At 38.4% G+C, this 13,682-nt stretch overlaps 1 protein-coding gene across 1 annotated transcript; it reads left to right on the plus strand.

Moving 5' to 3' along the window:
• Window positions 1-610: 610 nt before the first annotated feature.
• LOC104592171 (uncharacterized) lies at window positions 611-13,340 on the plus strand. Its single transcript, XM_010251392.2, has 7 exons — window positions 611-1,295; window positions 1,993-2,324; window positions 8,179-8,518; window positions 9,455-9,603; window positions 9,701-9,794; window positions 12,764-12,835; window positions 12,941-13,340. Exons 1-7 carry the CDS (start codon window positions 750-752, stop codon window positions 12,983-12,985), a joined length of 1,578 nt encoding a protein of 525 aa, XP_010249694.1. The 5' UTR covers window positions 611-749; the 3' UTR covers window positions 12,986-13,340.
• Window positions 13,341-13,682: the final 342 nt, after the last annotated feature.

A 13,682-nucleotide genomic window follows, 5' to 3' on the forward strand; every position in this document is an offset into this window, starting at 1 on the left:
AACTTGGTTGTGTTGAATTTCACATCTACAACATTTTAGTCTATCCCCATGCCTATTTACTCAACCTTGTATTGGCGATTTGGCCGATACTTGTAGTTTTTTTAGTTATTATTTTTGTTTTAAAATTGTAAAAAAATGTTTGTACATTTGACATGTTCATCTCCAACTTAGAATTTTAAAGAGCTCTCTCTTGTATCCTTTCTTTAACAAGTATGAATAAATTGAGTTATTTATCCCAAAGAATATTAATGAGATAACGCAGGATTTTTAATTGAAATTTTAGTTCGGTATATTGTTTTACAATAAAATTAAATGATTTAAAATAAACAGTTTTTTGAACCCCAAAAATTTCATAATTTGATTAATTTTTATATGACCACATTTTAAATAAACAACCACTCCTTTGTGTAGGCAACCGAAATGTTCTGCTTGGCCCGGCCCGGACATAAATTTTCGGGCCTGGGCCAGTCACGGGCACCTCCAAACACTCTTATTAGTTGTTGCACTTACAAACCCAGCCCGGCCCAGCCCAATGATCAGACCTAGGCCCATTACCTGTTTGATCTGCGAGACATTATTTTTAGGGCAAGACAAAAGTTCTGACTTTCTTTCTCCCTTCCCTCGGGCCTTGGGGTTTTAGTTTCTTCAAGAAACGAAAGCCCTATCTTCTTCTTCTTCGATTCGGTGACTGAGACTGCTTCAACTGCTACAGGAGTTAGAGCCCTAATTTTTCTGTTACAGGAGCAGTCATGGCGACCTCGTACGATTTCGATGACGGGGTTGGGTATGAGGACATGGGCGGAGGTTACAGGCAGCAGCCGCAGGACCTGGGTTACGACCCGAACTTTGTTCCGGACGCAGTGAAGACCTTCGTCGTTCACCTGTACAGGCACATTAGAGAAAAGAATGTGTACGAGATTCATCAGATGTACGAAGGTTCGTTTCAGAAGTTAAGCGATCGGATGTTCAAGGAGAGCCCATGGCCGTCGGTCGATGCGGTGGCCCCGTACGTCGATAATGATCACGTCTTCTGCTTATTGTATCAGGAGATGTGGTTTCGGCATCTTTACGCGAGGTTGGCACCAACGCCTAAGCAGAGGATCGATTCGTGGGACAACTACTGCAGTCTATTTCAGGTGGTGTTACATGGGGTGGTGAATATGCAGTTGCCGAATCAGTGGCTGTGGGATATGGTCGATGAGTTTGTTTATCAGTTCCAGTCATATTGCCAGTACAGAGCAAAGATGAAGAACAAGACTGAGCAGGAGATTGCTCTTCTCAGACAGTACGATCAGGTGCTAGTTCACTTGGACTGACTTAGAATAGAAAATTAAAATTAGTCCTTTTCTCTTTTTTTCTTTGTTCTATATTTTGATGTTTTTTGGTTGAAGTGGCACTGAGTTGTTGATAATTTTTTGTATACAGTTCTATTTTCGTAGTTCTTATTTGTTTAGTGAGTTGGAGTATATTTAATTATTACGAGGACTTTTTTTTTAACGAAAATACATTTAATTTAGTGGTTCAGGGGGTGTTCGCCAATGTGAACGAGTTTGCTTTCTAAAACAAAAACAATTACCACATTAGCAAAAATGTATTCTTTTTGCTGACATAGCAGTTGTTCTTGTTTTAGAAAAAAACATTCACGTTGGCGAACACTCCCTCGCTTGTAGATGAATTTTAATTTGCGTTTCTAAGCATTTTTATGTGATTTTTTTGGTCATTAGGAGAATATATACTTTCTCCACCTGTTTCTGATTGATTATTACGAGTTCAATTTCTTGTCTTTCTTCTTTCTGTCTCATCTAAGTGGCACGTTAGTGCTGGTGGTTTGGGTAATTCAGTTTTTGCCAATGTGCATGAGTGAATGCTTGAAAATGCATGTAATATGCTTATTGCTTTACTCTACCAGTTAAGTAAATAGACGAAGTCCAAGTTGTGAGAATACCAACTATTCATTGACGATTGACCGTACTAATTAGTGGTTTTTAACAGGCATGGAATGTTTATGGTGTGCTCAATTACTTGCAAGCACTTGTGGAGAAGTCCATGATCATCCAGATCTTGGAGCAGGAGAAAGAGGGTTTGGAACAATTCACTGCTACTGATGGGTATGACTACAGTGGTGGGAGTAATGTTTTGAAGGTGCTGGGTTATTTTAGCATGATCGGATTGCTGCGAGTTCATTGTCTTCTGGGTGATTATCACACTGGTTTGAAGTGTTTACTTCCCATTGACATCAGTCAATCAGGTGTTTACACCAGTGTTATTGGAAGCCATATTACTACCATATATCATTATGGATTTGCCAACCTCATGTTGCGAAGGTGAGTTGCATCTGACTTACTTTATTTGTGTCATTTTTCAGGACCTCAGGTTGGTTGAATTTTGACATGTTCTTTATGTTTATTGGTTAATCTCGCAAGAGCTAGTTACAGTGGTACTGTTACATACATAAATAGCAGGGAGAAATAGGTTTCCTTGTCAAAGTCCTTTCAAGCTTTTGAAATATAAATAGGCTGCACTATTTATTAGAATTGATAACTTCTTTGTCTGGGTGCTTACTTGAATTTATTTCCTCCATTTGCTTCCAAAACTGATCGTTGATGCATACTGAAGAAAACCTCAATGCAAGTGATTATATGTCTTCTCCATATAAACTTTTCATAGGACACTGTGTAAACCATCCTTCTTGATTAAATTTACAAATTTACAATGAGAACCCCATCTAGAATTCATCTTCCATGGAACATTCCTTGTGGTTGTGAACTCACATACTGTTTTACAATTATTTTGGGGGAAAAAAATTAATTCCTAGCTATGTTACCCAGATATGGCAAGGGCGCTGGTTGGATATGGTGTAGGAAATGAAATTTGCACAAATATTCCAGGTATCCTATACAATTCAACATCCTTGTAGCCTTGAACAGCTACCCTGGTATCATAGTTTCCTAGAAGGTTGGGATTTTTCTGAACCTACTTGGACTTTTCTCTAAACCTAATTAAGAGTCAGCCAACAATTGATGGGAAATAGGAAAAATAAGGAAACATATAACAGGGTTAAACCAGGTCAACTTTATTTCTAGGTTGGAGGAACGACCAATCCTGGTTAAGATTGTTTGGTGCAAGAGCGTACCTACAAAGGTAGCCTTTTTTGTTTGGAATCCCTACTTGAACTGAATTGTAACTTGTGGTAATTTGGTAAGGAAGGGTATACAAATTTCTTCCACAAATTGTGTCCTCCGTGAGGAACAAACTGAATCAATAAATCATCTGCTGCTGCATTGTAGGTTTTCTGCCGAGATATGATAAAAAATCTGGAGTTTGTTTTTGGTGAAGAGTTGTTGGCAGTATTGGTGATGAATTTTCTAAAAGTCTGGAGAGTTGGAGTATTATCCAAGAGGGAAAGTTGGCATAGAATATGGCTCCTGCAGCATTTTTTTTGGGTGCATTTGGCAGGAGGGAAATGCAGGGATATTCAAGCACAAAAGTAGCTCTACTGGCTTGGTGTTTCAGAAAATTTTGAGAAAAATGTTTTCTTGGATTTCTGTGAGCAAAGTGTTTAAGGATTGATTTGTATGATAATCCTTTTGTTTAGCAGGGTTGGAGGGTGTAGGACTGCATGGACTGTGATTGTAAAATTCTGTGTACAACAGCTTGTTGTTCATGTTTTTTCTCATTAATGTTATTATACTTCTCTCAAAAACTAACAGGGTTAAACCAGAATATTCTAATCTACATATATTTTGTTTCTTTGTTTTATTCCTTTTTTGTACCTGTAAATAGAGAGTAAATATGTCTGCTCAAGTTTAGGAATTTTTGGGTTTTCAACCCATTTCTTTTCCGACCATTTCTTCCTCTTCAACAATGTAGCTGCTTAGGAACTCAAAAACTATAGGAAATGGCTTGGGTGAACCAAGGACTGATGAAAGGAGTTGGGGGGAGGTAGATTGATTAATCTATTTCTTTACCATAGAGCTCACCATCAAATCAAAGCTTGTCTAATGGAAAGGCTTCCCCTCCATTTGTCATTCCTTCTCTTTCTCACCCTTCTCTTCTGTCCCTCACCTTCCTCTTATTTCCAATCTTTCTTGAGCAATCTCTTATTTTTTCTCCTTACTGTACAATTTAAATAAAAAAAGAGATATGGGTATTATAAAGATGAATTCTTTAAACTGTTAAACCTACACTATCAAAGCAATGACTAATTAATGACCAGCCGACTGACTAGTAGTTGAGGACCATACCAATTGTATCATCCACTGACTGGTTAAAACCTGTGATGTGTTTGCCTGTGATATGAGGGTCAGAGGGTTAACTGGCATCTTAATATGAGATTACTTCATTGTCTTGACTTTTGCACATATTTTTTTGGTGGACTAGTCAAAATCTGTTGTCTCCAATCTTGCTTTATTGTGTAGTTGGTTCTGGAGGTTCTCTTCTGAACCAGATAATCTGTGGAGTGTGGAGGAAAACAACAGCAGAGAAATATGGTCTAAGGAGCAATGGATGGGATGCAGGTTTTCCCCAAGCCTCTTATGGATGTGGTGTTTGGAAAGGAATTTGCAAAGATTTCTCGCTCTTTGCAGGGGAATTTGTTACAAGCTTGGAAATGGGAGAAGACTAACATTCTGGTTCGATCCCTGGACAGGAGAGAGAACCTTAAAAGATTTTTTTCCAGCTTTGTTCAGTCTAGCAGTTGACAAGGAAGTCCTGGTAGCCAGATTCTTTCACACAAGATGGTAACAGCACCTGCTGGATTCCTTCCTTCAGAAGTTTTAACCATTTGGAGCTTCAATGGGTAGCAGGCTTTCTTAACTTGCTACAAAACCAGCATTTAGACTTGTGAGCTCAAGATGCTAGATTTTGGAAATGGAACAAGTTGGGCAACTTTTCTGTTAAGTCTCTTTATAATAATCTTGTGGGAGATCAAATGCTCTCTTTTCCTAGCAAGGCCATTTGGGGGACAGTGGCTCCTCCAAAAAACAAGTTTTTTGTTTCGGTAGCAACCTGGGACAGATGTCTATCCAAAGAATTGCTAAGAGTTTTATCTGCAATGATTTGAGTTTCTGTTTCTGCAATGTGGAAGTTGAGTCTTCTAACCACCTGTTTTATACATTGTAATTTTAGCACAGAAGTGCAGAATCACTTTTTAAAGGCCCTAAACCTGAGTTTGTGAATGCCTGCTTCAGTGAAAGGTCTTCTGGAAGAATGGTACATTTCTGGCATATCCAAGAAGGTGAAAGCTTGTTGGTCATGTATTCCTTAGGCAGTTTTCTGGGCCTTATGGAGTGAGGCACAACAAAATATTCAAGAACACAGTTTCTTCTCCAGTCGAAGTCATTAATCATGCTTTTAGATGCCATTAGGAGCTGGTTGTCTGTACATCATGCTTTCAAAGATGATGTTCTTGACTGCTCCATTTTTGAAAGTGAACTTTTTTTTGAGGTTCTCCTGGTTATACTTGTACAGATGCTCTTAGAACAAGGGATCTTTTACTTGTACTTTTAAATTAATACAATTATACTTGACGCTCTAAAAAAAATCTGTTGGCACCAACTAGTCAATGCATAGCATTAGGAGGCCAAAATGATTGATTGTTGCCTTTCCAAATTAGCAACACTTTATAGAACAGTTCTTATGTTTTTGGCAGTTACAATTTGTATGTATCGACTTTTCAGTGGCTTTAGGATATGATGGTTCAAAGGTTAGTCCAAACCAAGTATGACCTGTTTACAGGTCAATTTCAACTATATATGCCAACCTGTATTTTGAAATGGGTAGCTCAAAGCTTTAGGATACGATAGTTCAGAGGTTCTCCCTTGCTCTTTATATGTCTTATGGAGGTGCTGTTTCAGTTCAGTAAGGTGGTTGTTTCTGATGGTCAGTGGGAGGGCTTTGAAATCAACCAGGGGGGGGAGGTGCACATGTTACAGTTTGCGGATGATACTTTGTGTTTTATTGATGCTTCGCGGGATCAGTTGGAGAGTATGCTTGTGATCCTAAGCTGGTTTCAAGTGGCATCTGGACTCAAAGTAAACTTGGGGAAGAGTGTTTTATTTCCAGTTGGCCAAGTTGACTGTTTGGATGAGTTGGCAGAGGGTACTCTTTCTAACCTTCCCACTTATTTTTTATCTCTCTTTCCCATCCCTTCTAAAATAGCAAGGAAGTTGGAGTCCCATCAGAGGAATTTTCTGTGGAGAGGCTGGGAGGAAGAAAGAAAAATCCATCTTGTTAAGTGGGATCAGGTTTGCCTCCCCATGGAGGATGGAGGCTTGGGAATAAGGAAGTTGAAGGCTTTTAACTCTTCTCTTCTCAGCAAATGGCTTTGGAGGTTTGGTGTGGAGAGGACTACCTGGTGGAGGACCTTAATTTGCATCTGGGGTGTACTGGGGCCATTGGAAATCCTTGGATCCTTTTCAGAACTGGGGGGTGCTTTCTTTGGAAAGTATCATGAAATACTTTCTGGTTTTCTCTGATGGCCTACCTCTCAAGATTGGTAGGGGAGATAGGTTGAAATTTTGGAAGGACTTCTGGTGTTTAGGCATTCCCCTTGCTGAAGCTTATCCTCTACTTTTTCAATGTGCCCAAAGCCCTGAAGTCTCAGTTGCTGATTCTTATGAGGTGGTTGGGGAATCAATCTCTTGGTGCCCGCTCTTCAGACGAAACCTTTTTGATTGGTAGATCGATCAACTCTTGGATCTTCTGCAACTGTTACAGAGGCAAGCTATATCAGTTAATCTGGAGGATGAATGGAGGTGGAGATGGAGTGTGGATGGTGTTTTTACTGTTAAATCCTTGGCTTCAAAACTGAGTAGATCAGACACATCTGATTTCCCAAGTAAGCAGGTGTGGAACACTGTCAGCCCATCTAAACATAATTTTCTGCTTTGGGTGATGACCCTTAATAAGTGCTTGTTGAGGACTAATTTGGTTAGGAGAGGGGTCCAGGTTTCAGATCTAAATTGTGGCATATGTGGGCTCTTGCCAGAGACAGCTGATCACCTGGGCACCCACTGCTCGACCTCTGCATGAGTTTGGGAGCACTTTCTCAAGGCGGCTGGGGTCTGTTGGGTCATGCCTGGATCTGTCAAGGATCTTTTATGCTGCTGGAAACTACCTGGCCTGAAGAGGAAAGGTAATCTGATCTGGAGAACCATCCTTGTGGCTGTTTTGGTGGCCTTATGTACTGAAAGAAACAACAGGATTTTCTGCAACAAAGTGAGAAGTTTGGAGGACTTAATTCAGACTGCCGTGTCTAAACTTGTTTCCTGGTTGTCTGTCTCCCCTGAGTTTAAATGTCAGAATGTATTTCAGCTGCTTTGTACTCAGTCTATTCGGAGTCTGTAATTTGCCCTCTTACAAGGTATGGGGCTTCAGGAAGTAGTTGTAACTTTTTCATTTTTTATCAATAAAATTTTTACCTTACCTTCTCAAAAAAAAAAAAAAAAACAAAAAAAAATGTTGAAAGATAACTTGATCATGGTGTGATCGGTTCACCCATCCACTTCACTCCCCCTTTTATTGGCTGGAAGATTAAATGTAGATGACAACAAGAGAAAAATATTGCATTCCCATGCATAGGCATGATGCAAGGTATTCCACTACATGAAGGCATCAGGTGTGTGGTTCAGAATGCAAGAGCTGTGAGCCTCCACAGCGCAAGGAGGCCCGAGCCTCCTCAAAAAGAGGAAGGAGATGTTATCTTCTTTCTTTTCGTTTTTTTTTATTTTCTTTTTTTCTTGAGGTGCAGATGAGGTGCCAGAGGTATATGTCTCATGCAAGTGTTTGAGGCATCCACACCTAAGGGTGCAACCTGGTTCGCACCCTATCCATGCCTCAGGGCGCTTTTTGAACAACTTGCCTGCAGGCACGCCTCCCGGTGTATTCTCCTTGTGCATTTTAAAACATTAGTTATCAGTAGTGAGGTTGACTGACCTTGGAATCCATCTTAATGATCTATTTGTTCTGGAAGCCCTGGTTCCACTTTTGAAACATTAATTAGACTATAAAAGGTTCGAGATTCCTTTTACCCATTGGATGTTTTTCGATGTGATGAATACTTTTATCAGTTTATTTCATTATCATCATCATCAGCAATTCAACATCCTCTATCGTCATCATCATCAACACTATTTTTCTTGTTGATCTAGCACTAACTTATTTATTAGTGTTTCACAGGTATGTGGATGCAATACGTGAATTTAATAAAATTCTCTTGTACATTTATAAGACCAAGCAATACCATCAGAAATCTCCACAATATGAGCAGATATTAAAGAAGAATGAACAGATGTATGCCTTGCTGGCAATATGTCTTTCTCTCTGTCCGCAAGTAAAGCTTGTTGAGGAAAATGTAAACAATCAATTGAGGGAGAAGTATGGTGAGAAAATGCTTAGGATGCAGAGATACGATGAGGAGGCATTTGCTCTCTATGATGAGCTTTTTTCATATGCATGTCCGAAATTCATAACCCCATCAGCTCCTATTTATGAGGAGCCTCTTGTAAATTACAACCAGGTACTACCTTATGTAACCTTTTCTCAACATGGATTCCTTCAACTTGCTGATTTATTGGTTAGATCATTATGCTATCAATTTCTTTGTTCTGCTGTTGTGATATAAATATTACAGTTCTTGACATAATTGCTTGTATCATACAAATGCAGCTGCTCGGTTGAGTTCCTTGGAGCCAGATTTTATAGTATATTGCATTAAATTCCTATTATTATGGCTCCCTGGCATCTCTGCCTTTAGTTCTTATAAACATTATTGCTTAACATCATGGGTTTATTGCCCTCAATTTGGTATCCAACACAACTGTTTTCTCTAAATTTCTAGACAAATTGATTTTTAATCTTCTAAGCTACCAAACTTCTAAATTGATTCTTTAACTTGTCTTGCCAACTATGGTCAATTGGTCATGAGTTTTTCAGATTGAAATCTTTTCTCGACTCAACAACTGGCACATCCCTGTAGTCAGCAGTGTAGGATGGTTTGGTGTAGTACATAAGTTAGCAACAACACTGAATTAAACAGCTAGATAATGAGTCTGCTTTTTGAAAATGACTATTTTATGCTTATTGCTCCCAAGACTAGGTATATAGCCATTACCAATATTGGGTAATTACCCTTATTAGTGAGGTTGAGGTTGTTTTTTATTTTTAGTAAAGTATGCTGCATGTACATTGATGCAGATGTTTGATTTGATTTTGAATTTATTTAAACCCCAACCACTGGCAGATCCTTGTGGTTACCAGGGTTTGGATAGGGTGATTACTAGAGGCCTATCCGATCATTTTTATTGTTGAGACTTAGTTGATAGCTAGGGTACCGTTTTTCTGATAAAAAAACTAGAGTACCATTTTGCTGATAAAAAAAAAAACTAGAGTACCATTTTCTTGTTCCATCCAAATAATCATCTATTATAAATGGCATTTTCTTCTTTGTTTGCAGGATGCTTATAGGTTACAGTTGAAGCTGTTCCTTTATGAAGTCAAGCAACAACAATTATTGTCAGGTATTCGGACCTTCTTGAAGTTGTACTCTACCATCTCAATTGGGAAACTTGCAACTTACATGGAAGTAGATGAACCTACTTTAAGGTTGGTATTGGGTGAAAAATTCTGTTACACCTATTCTATTATTTTCACTATTTTTATGATATTCTAAGCTATACTATTGTGGTTTGCAAATTTGCAGGACAATCTTAATGACCTACAAGCACAAGACACATGCTGTAGACAGTGAAGGAAAGATTTTCTCCAATGCTGATGTGGACTTCTACATTAACGATGTATGCACTTATTTCTATGCATTCAACCTTGCTGTTTTTTTTATTTTTATTTTTAGTCAAAGGAAGGAGCCACTAAAAAACATCAAGGATACATCTGCTGACCTCTCCTACAGTTAGCCAAAGATACAAAAAAGATGGGGGGGGATGTACATAAGTAACCACTGAGTTTAACAGTCTAGCTTGCTTTGTTAGCCTATGGGGAATAACTACCACATTTCTCTATCTACATAGGTTACAAATATATTCACAAAAAGACTGATAAGATAATGTATATGATCCAAAAGGGGTCTTTCTCTCCACGTAATTGTTTCCTGGGTTCCTTTCAACTTGGCCAACACTGCTTTAGCATCAGAAAATAAGATAGCACTTGTGTTTCCTGTCAAAATAGGTTCTCTCAATCCTCTGATTACTGCCCAGTATTCAGCTTCGATTGAGGTGCTTTTTTTATTAGTATTCAAGGGTATTTCACTTCATTATGAGTAAAGAGTTTACAGATTCAGATCAGATTAAAAATTGAGGAACACCTTTTTCCAATTTACAAGGTTATCCAATGCCTGCCCAGAATAGTTGATGCCTATGTACACCTTACTTTGCGAATGTGTTGGCCATCCCATTTGCTATTCTCTTTACCCATTTGAAGCTTGCCTCAAGATCCTTAGCTAAGTTCTTTATTTCTCTTATTAGATGTCTGAACTTCCACACACCTAGATTGTTGTCATCCATCCAGGAAATTACTAATTTTGAATAACCTTCTATTTCTATGTTCTTTAAACCCCACTGTTTTGCTAGTTTCAGGCCTTGAAGTAAGGCCAATATTTCTGCTCTTGCCGAATCCCCTACTCCTATCGGTCCTGAGAATAATGTTACCACTTTCCCTGCTTCATTCCTAAAAACTCCTATTCCTGACAGCCCAGGATTTCCTAAAGAGCTTCCATCAAAATTAAGCTTTATTCTGTTTGATTGAGGAGGTTTCCAGTCCAGGACTACTCTGTCTTTCACAAGCTTCGATTGAGGAGCTTGCCATGCAAGGTTGTCCTTCTGCAAAAAATTATTCATCAGAGGTGAAACAATTATCGAACCTGTAACTGCTTTGTGTGTTTGAGTGCCAAGAGCCATCCACTATCACAAATGGCTTCTAATCACTGTGAAACCATCTGAATTGTGGTTCCGACTGAATTTGAACAGATTGAACATGTTCATTGTTTTGAGAGGGCAGCAGGAAGTAGCTGTCTACTCTTCTACCAACATCCATTGGGTCTCGCTTTTTCTTTCTAAACAACATTTCGTTCCTCTCATCCCATAAACTCCTTAGGATAGACACCAGTCTTCCTTCAAAAATTTTTCTCATTGGCCCTGATATAGGATTATGTGTATCCCACCAGTGCAACAAATCTGGGTTATTTGATGCTCGATATAAATCTGGATTTAGGCCCACCTGGGCTTGAATCCAAACTGCTTTAGAGAACCTACATTTGAAGAAGAGGTGTTCTTGTGATTCAGGAGCTATATTACAAAAAGTACATTTTGTATCCTCCTCTCTCCTTCTGACCCAACAAGCTGTTTTTGTTTTGACTGCCCGTAAATAGTATTTCCAAACTATGATTTGGCATCTGTAAGGGACTTTCAGCTCCCAGATTTTACTCCATTTGACCTTCTGACCCAACAAGCTGTTTTTGTTTTGACTGCTCGTAAATAGTATTTCCAAACTATGATTTGGCATCTGCAAGGGACTTTCAGCTCCCAGATTTTACTCCATATGACCTGTGAATTGGATGATTCACAAGCTGGTCTGCTTAACTGTCTGTAGGCTGATCGAACAGTGAACTCACTGTTCGAGGTATGCTTCCAGAGAAGCCTGTCCTCCCTTTCCATCCCACTCAAAGGAATGTTAACAATGGCCCTCACTGAAGATCCCTCAAAGAAAAGTTCCATACTTTCCATATTCCAACTTCCATCCTCTTTAATAAAATCTTTTACTTTTGACATTATATACCACTTACCTTAAGCTTTCCCTTCCTTTCCTAACCTTTTCCTTCAAACCAAACATAGCCTAAGCTTTGGTTTAGTATCTGAAAGCCATGGAACCCAAGGATCATGAACTGCATTGATCTATTGTGTTGTGTTGATGTAATAACGTCTTTCCTTTATGTAAGCATGATTTTGCAGCAATAGTGTTTTAAACACCAACCCAGAGCTTGAATTAGGGGTAATCCTTTATAGCCTGGCGTGGCCCAGTCTAGAAATATCTGGGCTTTGGCCTAGGTTGTGTCCAGGCCTAGCCTTCTCACGTGTGTGTGTGTGTGTTAATGTATCTTATATTTTGTATCACATATAAAAATCTTATAATATGACACTTGCAATACATTATATATAATGTATAACATAAATTTTTTGAACATATATTATGTCATGTACTATAAAACATTATATTATATATTTTTATATTTAAAGTGATTGGCTCGGAACCTGGCCTGGACTTGGGCCATGATCACACCTAGCTTGAACCATTCTCCTCTCTGGGTCAATGGGTTAGTGTTTCAATCATCTGGGTCAATGAGTCAACTCATAATGATTGATGATTCATTAAAAATGAGTCAACATAAAGAGATTTTCAAAGGAAGAAAAACAACATATTACAAGCACCCAATATCCCACTGAATGGGCAGACAGGTCAACTGTTTAACAAAGTGGGTCAAATTGACCAAGTCAATGGTATTTTGTAAATGGCAAGTTGGAGCTTGACCCAAACCAGTATTGTAACCGGGTCACTGGTCTGACCAGCTACTGGGTCAACAATGGGTTGAAGACATTACCAGCTACACAGGCACGCCCATGAAGCAAAAAAGTTCAGAAGCTAAACTAATTAATACTTAATTTGATAGTTGTGCCCCTCCTGAGTTATGCTATGCTAGTATTGCACGAATCATCATGGGGAACTGTTCATGGAATTCATATATCTATTAATGTAGGACATGATATATGTTGTGGAGTCCAAGTCAGCAAAGCGGTATGGTGATTACTTCTTGCGTCAGATTGTCAAGGTAAGTCTGTTTAAGCTTTTCACTCGCTGTTACTGTGCTCAAACACTGCTTTTTGAAGACATGCTTATGCTTTGTCATGTTGTTGATGCTCATATATCTCCACAGCTTGAAGAAACGATCAATGAAATGGACAGAGCAAAATTGGAATAAGTCTTAACTAATATGGAGATTCATTATCCCATTGGTTCGAAGATCTGATCACTGTTCACCCCATATGGGCTTCTTTCGGCGTGTAGGAAGAGGATTTTTTTTTTTTGTTGCTTTTCTTTTTGTTCTCCTCTAATGAAAAAATAAAAAAAAACCGTTATTTGTTCTTTTTGGCCTTTATCTTCTATGACTTTGAGTTGGTGTAGTCAGGTGGGCTTAGAAATTAACTTTCTTGTACTTTTTCTTTATTTGAGAGCTGTCAATTTTCGTTGGGATCACCATATTAGTTGCTAACTCCTTTGTATTTATGACGAACACTTAGGAGTTAAATGATTGTGAGGTATTATGATTCACTGCATTTTGTTGGCAATACTGTTTTTTTTTCTTTTTTCATTGTAGTGTTTAGTCGACACTAATCGTAGTATTGCAGGTGAGAAGATTTGAACACGAGCCTTTTGGTAGGAAACAAACCCATCACTACATTATGCTTTAATAACTTGTCATAATCTCTTTACTTGAAAGAAAAAAATTGTCATAATCACATATGTTCTAAATTTAAACTTTTGAGAGATTCTCTTTTAGTCTCTATCTACCAAAAAATTTCAAAAATTTATGGTTATTAAAGCCAACATTCTAAAAGTTTAGTAAGAATTATATCGGTTTTTCTAAGATATGCATGTATGCTTTATTTCTATCATTT

The sequence above is a fragment of the Nelumbo nucifera genome, chromosome 8 (genome assembly GCF_055504915.1).
Source record: "Nelumbo nucifera cultivar China Antique chromosome 8, China Antique-T2T, whole genome shotgun sequence".
Taxonomy (NCBI): domain Eukaryota; kingdom Viridiplantae; phylum Streptophyta; class Magnoliopsida; order Proteales; family Nelumbonaceae; genus Nelumbo; species Nelumbo nucifera.

Excerpts from the sequence above, each read along its gene's own strand:
- LOC104592171 (XM_010251392.2), top strand. The coding sequence starts at position 750 with ATGGCGACCTCGTACGATTTCGATGACGGGGTTGGGTATGAGGACATG. Across the intron at positions 9,795-12,763 it reads TGGACTTCTACATTAACGAT|GACATGATATATGTTGTGGA; the intron begins GTATGCACTTAT and ends CTATTAATGTAG. Across the intron at positions 12,836-12,940 it reads TCTTGCGTCAGATTGTCAAG|CTTGAAGAAACGATCAATGA; the intron begins GTAAGTCTGTTT and ends ATATCTCCACAG.